Source organism: Amphiprion ocellaris, chromosome 16, assembly GCF_022539595.1.
Source record: "Amphiprion ocellaris isolate individual 3 ecotype Okinawa chromosome 16, ASM2253959v1, whole genome shotgun sequence".
Classification (NCBI taxonomy): Eukaryota; Metazoa; Chordata; class Actinopteri; family Pomacentridae; genus Amphiprion; species Amphiprion ocellaris.
The window spans coordinates 7,371,312-7,380,241 of record NC_072781.1 but is presented as its reverse complement, the minus strand read 5'-3'; the positions used below and the strand labels follow the sequence as shown (position 1 = coordinate 7,380,241).

The 8,930-nt window shown below is 39.2% G+C and overlaps 1 protein-coding gene across 1 annotated transcript; it reads right to left on the bottom strand.

Annotated features, from left to right (window-relative positions):
* Positions 1-38: 38 nt before the first annotated feature.
* On the bottom strand, positions 39-6,661 carry LOC111566901 (indoleamine 2,3-dioxygenase 2-like). Its single transcript, XM_023267711.3, has 10 exons — positions 6,511-6,661; positions 5,566-5,661; positions 5,339-5,458; positions 4,550-4,668; positions 4,392-4,406; positions 4,171-4,270; positions 3,913-4,030; positions 3,746-3,797; positions 3,355-3,503; positions 39-3,182 (listed from the first exon to the last, which is right to left on the bottom strand). Exons 1-10 carry the CDS (start codon positions 6,598-6,600, stop codon positions 2,806-2,808), a joined length of 1,236 nt encoding a protein of 411 aa, XP_023123479.2. The 5' UTR covers positions 6,601-6,661; the 3' UTR covers positions 39-2,805.
* Positions 6,662-8,930: the final 2,269 nt, after the last annotated feature.

Below are 8,930 nucleotides of genomic sequence, written 5' to 3'. Positions count from 1 at the left end.
ATGAAAGCAAGAGGAAATAGAGTTGCGAAGAGGAAGGAGCTTTTATGGGCACATAAAGTAAATATCCCGTTTACAATGTTTGGAGACCCAAAAACAGTTGAAACAGTTTAACAGCTATGACTGGCATGACACTCTAAAATCATAATAATTACTGGCTTTTTTCAAAAAAATAAAGGTGATGAAGACGATCATTTGCGGGAAAAAAATCGAGTCATTGGGCTTAAAATTTGTCACATGCACCACTATTGGCAGGTAAAAGCAAAGAATTATGCTGTTGAGAAAACTGTTTTACATTTTTCTGCTTCAATCACTTGAAATAAGCATTCCTTTCAGTGTTATCTGTTGAACTAATTGAATGTGTTGGCTAATTAGTTTTATACACTTTTATTCGGTCTGTAACTGTACCCAAAGCCATCTGAATTCTTGATGTGGTTTTTACATGGTGATAGCAACCAAGGTTCATGGGTATTGTAGTGTTTAGGGATATACAGACTAAAATAATGGTCATGCCAATGGTAGTATTTCTTTTAGGTATCATAAAGCAGGACTGTTTTAGCATTTAGGGCAAGTTATTTGAAAATTTGAGCATGTTTTGAGCAGAGAGAAAGGAAAAGAAACCCCTCAGAAGGTGAGATGTACCACACAAAGCTACAAATTTCTCTATAAAAGTCTTATTTTTAAGATGAATCAGAAGACATGTCTTATTTTTATACATTCCTCCAATGACAAGTGTCAGAACCTGGACACTATTTTACTGTATTTTCTTTCATTTATCATGGAGGCATTAATTTCAGTCCTAAAATGTTAGTTTCTTGCTATAAACACAGCAATAACAAGCCATCGGATGCTGAAGTCATATCAGAGAAATGATAAGTTTTGTTGGAAGAAAAATTATGAACTGAGTCATGTTGGGTTTTTGAAAAAGCTGACTTTTCAGGATGACACAGATCACTTGTTAAACAACAAGATTCACTGGAAGGAATGGGAGGAAATAAAAGGAACTTGCAGGAGCAGCAGCCTCTTCCCCTTCGCAGCTCTACGTGACAGCAGACAACTACACCAGAGCTGGGTGTAGTAACAGGCAGGGCTACATTCACCGGTGTCACACACTTCACATTTCAAGTCTTTTGTGCTTTACTGAAGCAGAGCTGGACCATGACAAGGGCTCAGCAGCTGTGCGGCTGAGCTCCTTCTTCTCTCCTCTAATGTGATTAGTCTTCAATAGCGAGAAGACACACACAAACCTTCAAGTCAAGTCCAGGAGGAGAGTGGAGGATTTGTGCTCCATCAAGCTGAGTGACCTGATCCAACATCCATCTTCTCTCCCATCACCCCTACTGAGCGTCTGCCACTCTCCTCAGCTGATAGCGTCAGCTTTTATTTTGACAATGATCTCAATTATTTGATTCTTATAGCACTATATGTTTTCTTAACATCCATCTCTCTCCTCCTTATGTTGGCATTATTTTATCAGAGAATAATATACATACACAATTCATGAATACATGTAAATTGCATTTAAATAATTTTTCTCAAAAATAGAATTAGGATTCAAATGTGATTAGATACTTTTGAGTTTCCAAATTACTCAATTATTTCTAAATAAAATAAAATGAATCAGAATAAATCAAATATAGCATTAAACATAGTGCCTCTCTGTCACATCATCTTATCACCTGATTACTTAGAGTGTTATGCCAAAGTAAAGTGCATTTTAATTAATGGAATCAAGAGTTGGCATTTTTTTGTTTAACATAGTAAGTGACAAATCACACCATTATTGCATTTATTTAATAGGTCATCATTTTGGCTCATCGTAAGCGTTTTTATTTTCATCAGGCATTACTTTATTATTATTTTTTTCTTTTGGTCCAAATTATGGAAGTCTGGACTGTAAATTCAGGCTAAAAAGCAGCGTTTCACTGCCGTCTCTGGCTCAAACAATCTCTTTCACCATACCCATTATAGGGATGTTATGATGAAGGGACTACACCCTTCAGTGCACTTTTACATCACTGCAACAAAATGAAAAATTAAACCACTGGGAGATGGTTTTAGGTTGCTCTTCTAGATTTATCTGAGGGTCATGGTTGTTAAAGCTCAATCTAACAGATACCAGCTCGTCCTCATTCCGAGGGCATCAAATACTGCCGTTATGTAAGATTCACTGAGGTCTTAGAGATACAAGATGTCCTTTAGCGTCAGTACGCCTTGGATTCATATTTAACACCAATGGAAAGCACTGCATGAAGAAGTTGAAGGGTTTATGGTGGTGTCGGTCACAAGACTTTCACCTTGGAGACTTAAGTTCACGTTCCATGTTGGACTATTAGTTTTTCACTTAGCTTCGTTTTATGACATGAGTCTCATTTTTATTCACTGCTTACCTTTGTTTTCATGGTTAAGTTTTGCTTGATTAGGTTTAGGATAAGATCATGGCTTGGGTTAAACTACACCCTTTAAAGGTAATAGCCTGAAAAAGGCAGACAGTGGCAATACCTGTAGAGATCATCTGGCCACGTCTCATGGAATCTATTTCTGATATTCATAGATTTTTATAGGTGTGTCAAACTACCCTGCAAGCTGAAAAATGACACTAAATGGCACCCAGAGCAATACAATATAGCGCCAAGGATGTGACGAACTTGGAGTGAAACCGGGTTCTAAGTACAATACAGTGAGGTATTGAAGTGCTTGGTAAATTTTTTTAAAGCTAGATATACATATAGTATTCTGATTTGAAATACTGTGGAGATATCTGTTGATACTATTCATTTCATAGATACAACCTCAAGAAGCTAATGCCTAGATTTCAGTTTCCCTTGACGTTGATGGCCTCTCTAGGATCAGTGCTTTTTGGGTTGTGTTACGAACGCTCTTGAGGAAGACCATGATGTTGGATCCACCAGTCCCCGTGTTGTTCAGCGCAGTGCCCACGCCTCTGAGCGGGCAGCCCATGGACCGAGCATGGTTACCGGCCACAATGACATACTTGGTCACAGTGTTGAGGTGATAGCACCGTAAATCCACCAGCGCAGAGATGCAGGAGTTGTAGGCCTGGCAGAGGTCAGAGCTGGAGCGGGACAGGATGAAGTCTCGCAGAGATGGACAGATAGACAGAGTCTCTATCAGCTGACGGTGGGCAGGAGGCATGTAATCCCTCATGCGTGTCAGGAAGGCTCCTAGATAGGGTGAATCAATGAAGAGAGCCGAAAAGAGACTTTAAAAGAATGAAAATAAGAGCCTTTCCTGGAAACATTATCTACCAGAGCAATCAACTGACTGCACAAACAACGTGATTCATTCATGGCAAGCATCTGAAGGGGCCAAAGGTTGAGGGAAATGCATCTTTACCTGTCTCATCCTCATGCTGGATGCACAGCAAAGCGTCAAAACACTGAATGGCTGAACTCTGGGCTGCACTTCCACCCGATAATAAAATTGGCTCACTGCTCACGCCTTCATACAACAGCCCTCTTGGCAGCATTGGATTGTCTTTCCATCTGAAACAATTCAAACAAGCACTATGGAACTCCTTTTACAGAGAATTCGAAGCACATGGTACCATTTTAAACGTTATCTACTGAAATGTACAGTGCAGCGTTGGAGATAAGAACAACTGAAGGACAGAAGATGGAGGTAATTCTGATGCCTCATAATGAGATAAATCTGCACCAGATGAGAGAAATATTAAAAGCAATAACGATTTCAGTATGCAGGACACTGTAATAGTCACCAAACTCACCCTGAGACAAAAATTCTCAGCGTTCCATGAAATGCAGTCGGCTCCACATGATCTGGAAACAGCACAAATTTGGTCTTTCTAATTACCTTGAATTTCCAAGCCTTAATAAAAGACACAGCATGTAAATTGATTAAATTCATGTTGAGATAGGTTTAATTCAAACTTACTGTGCATGAGTTTGAAAGTTTCCTTCATCTTCTTCAAAGATTGAGTTACTTTGATGAGACCTTTCTGTATGCTGATGAGGTCGCAGATTTTCACAGCGTGCATCACCTCCAGGGCCCCCTGGTTAAAGTCGAAAGTTTAAAATCAGTAAGTAAGTTACAAGGGACAAAGCCACACTCTGTATGATGAACAGACAGCAGCAGGCTATAGGACCAGAAACAGCTAACATGAAAAAGAGGAAGACTGTACTGTATACTAACCGCTATGCCCGAACTGGCAGCCATCTCAACCAGCAATGACACAAGAAAAAATCCCCGGCAACTCTCTCCACCAGGGAAGGAAAATATCAAGTCCATGTTCCTTTTTATTTGAGAACACATGAGTAAAACATCATATGAGATGAACAAACCACAAAAATAAATGAATAAATACGTGAAAGTGCTGAGTGACAGAAGGAACTACCTCTTTTCCTTCCACTTACCTAATTTCCATATCCCTGAAATGAAAATGAAAGGAAAGAGTCACAATCATTATCAGTGGAGACAAAATTACTTGTAATGTTACTATTGCAATCAAGGAGGCCCTGTGGACTATGGTCATGAAGTTTAGACATTAAATTAGGTGGAAAAAATTACTCACCCTGTGGGATCCCTTAACTTCCAGTTGGCTAAGACTGAATCTGCGTATGTCAAGATGGGAGGAAGGCCGAGCCTGCGAGACACCAGCCAGTACGGCCAGGCCAGGGCTTTTGGGAGAATCTGTCAAGGAAACATAATAGTCAAGTTTCAATCCAGTGATGCTGCCTTATTGAGATTTCAGTGGTGTTTAGCCATGTTAACGGCATGTGTCTGGGGATTGGTCCACCTCAACAACATGAAATGTTGTTCCTAGAGGATGAATCCAATTGACTCTGATGTTTCCACTGACTTTTCTTCAGTCAGCACTACCTGGATGGAATAAAACACATTCTACAACATGGGTTGGTATAGGTATTCATGGTTCCTAGACAATTTATACTGTAACACTTTTCTTCCAATGCTACCTATTACAAAGATTGCCATATAATTTCTTCTGAACATGTCTCCTTCAGGATAAATTGCATTTCCTCTATTTTGGTGCTTCTCCTGACTTTTTGTCTGGCACCATCATCAAAACAACATGTAAGGTTGTCCATTGACATTCCCATCTACTGAGTACTAGCTAACAAACTTTGGCAGCTAAACCAAGATGGCTAAAATTGTACCTTCAACAGTTTATCATTTTGATTTCAACATCTACCTCAAAGCAATCCTATGCCTAAGCACAGCCTCAGAGAGCTGCTCATAGGGGTGCAGATGGATATTCAACATATGTCACACACTGTCAGGGCATCTTTGACAGAAATATATCATTTTTACTATATGCCATTCCACCGAGATGGTGCTTTACCTGAGCGGGTGCATGTTGTCCTTCCTGCCATACATATCCCATGCTGATGAATCCAAGTGACAAGTGAGCCAGCCTGAGCTCCCGGTGGTTGGTCAAAAGATCAGGACTCAAGACCGGCATCTGAATTGTGGTCAGATATCGCGTTTTAATAGCCGACGTCTGCCCAAATTTACACATTTTCTGCTTGCATTTCATGTTTGCATTGGAGAGGCTTCACTCCTTCTTACATTATGAACCAGATCACGCAGTTTACGTGACTCTATCAGATGCGTGAGATTGTTTGCCAGGTCCAGCCACACCCGATAATAGTCTGGAAGGTGAGTCTAGAAGATAATAAGAATCAAATGACTTGCTCATTGATTTTTGACTGTTTATTGTGTGGAGGATTTTCATGTAGAGTGTAATCAGCAACATCATCAGCTCACGTTTGTCATGGTGCCTGACCTGCATGTCAGGGAATGACTGGTGCTATCAATCAGAGACAGAAAGCAATTTAAAAGAGAAGGCAGTTTAAAAAAAAAAAAAAAAAAACTGAAAAAAAAAAATCAACCAAGCAGAAAACATGGGGTGCCCAGAAGGGGAAATACTGTATAAACAAACAAGTAGGCTCTTAATGCTAATGATTAATTCTTTAACTAAAATTTGATCATTTGTGTCGATGCTGATATGCAGATTTCATAACACTTAGAAATCTATACAAATCTGAGCCACATACAGTTAAATATTTCTATAAAATGACTCCCAAGACTACTAGCTACTAACAAGAATGTCCACATCAGGCATTGTGAGGGTAATGAACTCTTACGCACAGTCCTGGACAGCGAACATGCCCAGTCATGTGAAAGACTCAACAGAAACTTGAAGAAACAGACCTTCACCAGATCAATAAACCTCTATAACCTAACTCAAAAACAAGCATAATTATCAGTTTCAGCCCAGAGGGACTATGTGTGCTGCTGACCAAACACTTCAATAAAAGAGATAGATAAAGTGGAAATAACCCTCAAGGGTAAACAAAAATATCTCTGCTTGTACACTATCTACAGTACCGTCATTGTTTTAACATTTTGTGGCCTTGTTTCATATCTGTTTTGAGATATATTGCAAAAAATATATATAGAGAGAGCATGTCTGCTGTGTGAGAAAATAAAAAAGATGTCAATGAAACTCACCAGTGGCTCTTCAAGAACAAACCCAAGCTCTTCAGAAATATCAAATGTATCAAAGTCTGCCTGCAGTGTTTCTCTGCTGTTAGTCTCCATATGCTCCACCACAGCAGCTTGGATTGAGGAGGAAAATCACTGTCTGACACACAGATATCAATTGTTCAACTTGCTCCGAGCTTGCTTTCACTACCTTTGTCACATCCCTTTTTAACTGCAAACTCTCAACAGCAAAGAGCCAATCAGATTCCTCATTCTGTAATGTCAGGAGTTCACAGAACTGAGCTGAAACTTTGAACTACTTTCTACAGCTTGCATTATAAAGAATATCCTCCAATTTTCCATTTTTGACAAAAGAAAGTGAAAACAATACCAGCTACTGTAATAGAAAATTACTGAAGTGCATAGTCCATCCCGTATGAGGGTTTTTCCCTATGTAACCTTCAATCTACACTGCTCAATGACATAACCATAGTTGCTACGTTTATGCGACTCAGCCTTTGCAGTAGTGATGCTTATATGTGAATCAGTTACTGCCACAAATACCAAAAGATTGAATAATATACATATCTGCTTTCTGTTCCAAACACAACATGAATTACTGAAAACTGAAGAGGCTCAAATGTGTTTTGTAATATCAGAAGAAAAGCTCTTTGCGGATAAAAGTATTGAATTATTTCCTTTCCACTCCACTGTGCATCTACAAGCAGGTCATTGCATTTGTATCACATATTAACCCAATATTTAGATATTCATCATCACTGTTGTTCTAAAAGTCCACAATAAGACCGAGAGGTGTAGTTAAAACACCAGACTGAGACTAAAATTTACAAACTTAACCCACAAACCCCAAAGAGTCCAAATCATCCTTCCAGCTCATTAACTGAAGATGGAGCACCTCCAAAAATCATCCTTAATGTATTCAGTTTTTGTTTCTCTGGTGGTTGACAAATGACACAACAGAGGGTGTGAGTTTGAGAAAGGTGTCTCAGACTAGGTCACGTTTTATCCTCAGCAAAACGGCAAAAAACAACGTGATATGAATGCAAACAGATGGTGACAATAATATAAGTGGGACAATGACACCGTTTTAAATTTTCCATAGAAAAAGATGTCTTCCAGGCGAGATCATTTAAGCTTTGACAAATCGAGCGATTGTGTTTAATTAAATTATTCATCAACTTTTAATGCATTTTATTTGTCTCCTGCATTTCTTTAAACACATAGAAATAGTAGTTTTTCATGTATAATGTATATTTGACTTTGCACATTTATGTTTGATTAAAATTAAACCCTTCAGCTGTGCTAAAATGATACACCTGAAGTTATAATTAGTATATTTTAGGCCTTTGAATTATAAGAATAAAAGTTAAAGTTTGGGCTGCACAGTAGTACTTTTGCCTTGCAGCTAGAAGATCCTCGGTTCGTATCCCCGCCTTCCTGGGATCTTTCTGCAGGAGTTTGTATGTTCTCCCTGTGCATGTGTGGGTTTTCTCCGGGTACTCTGGCTTTCTCCCACAGTCTAAAAAAATGCTCAGGTTAATTGTCAAATATAAATTGTCTGTAGGTGTGAATGCGAGTGTGATTGTCTGTATATGTAGTCCTGTGATAGACTGGCGACCTGTCCAGGGTGTCCCCTGCCTTTGCCTTAAGTCAGCTGGGACAGACTCTAGTCCCTCTGTGACCCTAATGAGGATTAAGTGGTGTATAGATAATGGATGGATGGATGGAAGTTAAAGTGGTATTTATTGTGTTGATACAGGGAGTCCTCGACTTAAGTCAGAGTTCCATTCCTGCTCATCTACGTAAGTCCCTTTTCCTCTTCTTCAAAGCACTGCCATCAGAAGAGCCTGACTTAGGCTTGGGAGCCATAATGAAGGGCAAAAAGTTAGTGAATGTAGCACAATCCAAGGTGGTGTACAACCGGCGAATGTAAACAAAGCATCTTATACCGTCATGTGATGACGTATTTGTCCGCTACACTCGTCAGATAGTTCCATGTAACCAGTTCTGACATAACGCCGTACCTTTAACCGAAGACCGGCCCATAACTAGCTCCGATGTAACGACAAAACACTGTAGGTCAATGACGTCGTAAACCAAGGACCCCCCTGTATTGTAGTTTTTAAACACAACCACAACTGTGGAATTGAAACAGATGTTCAGGTATTTTATTACATATAACTCATCTACATGAACCACAACCTCATTTATATTTATACTGTGTTTAAATTGAACCAACAAGATACCATGTTTTAAATGAATTTACATTGAATTTGCTGAGATACAGATTCTTAAAACTGCGACTAAGCAAATAGTTGTTTTCCTTTTTCAGTTGCTACATAAGCAAAGTCAATCACCTGCTGGTTGTGGTTTCATATTTATGGTATTGATTAAGACTGTATAAGAAGCATGTTGTTGTAGTTCAG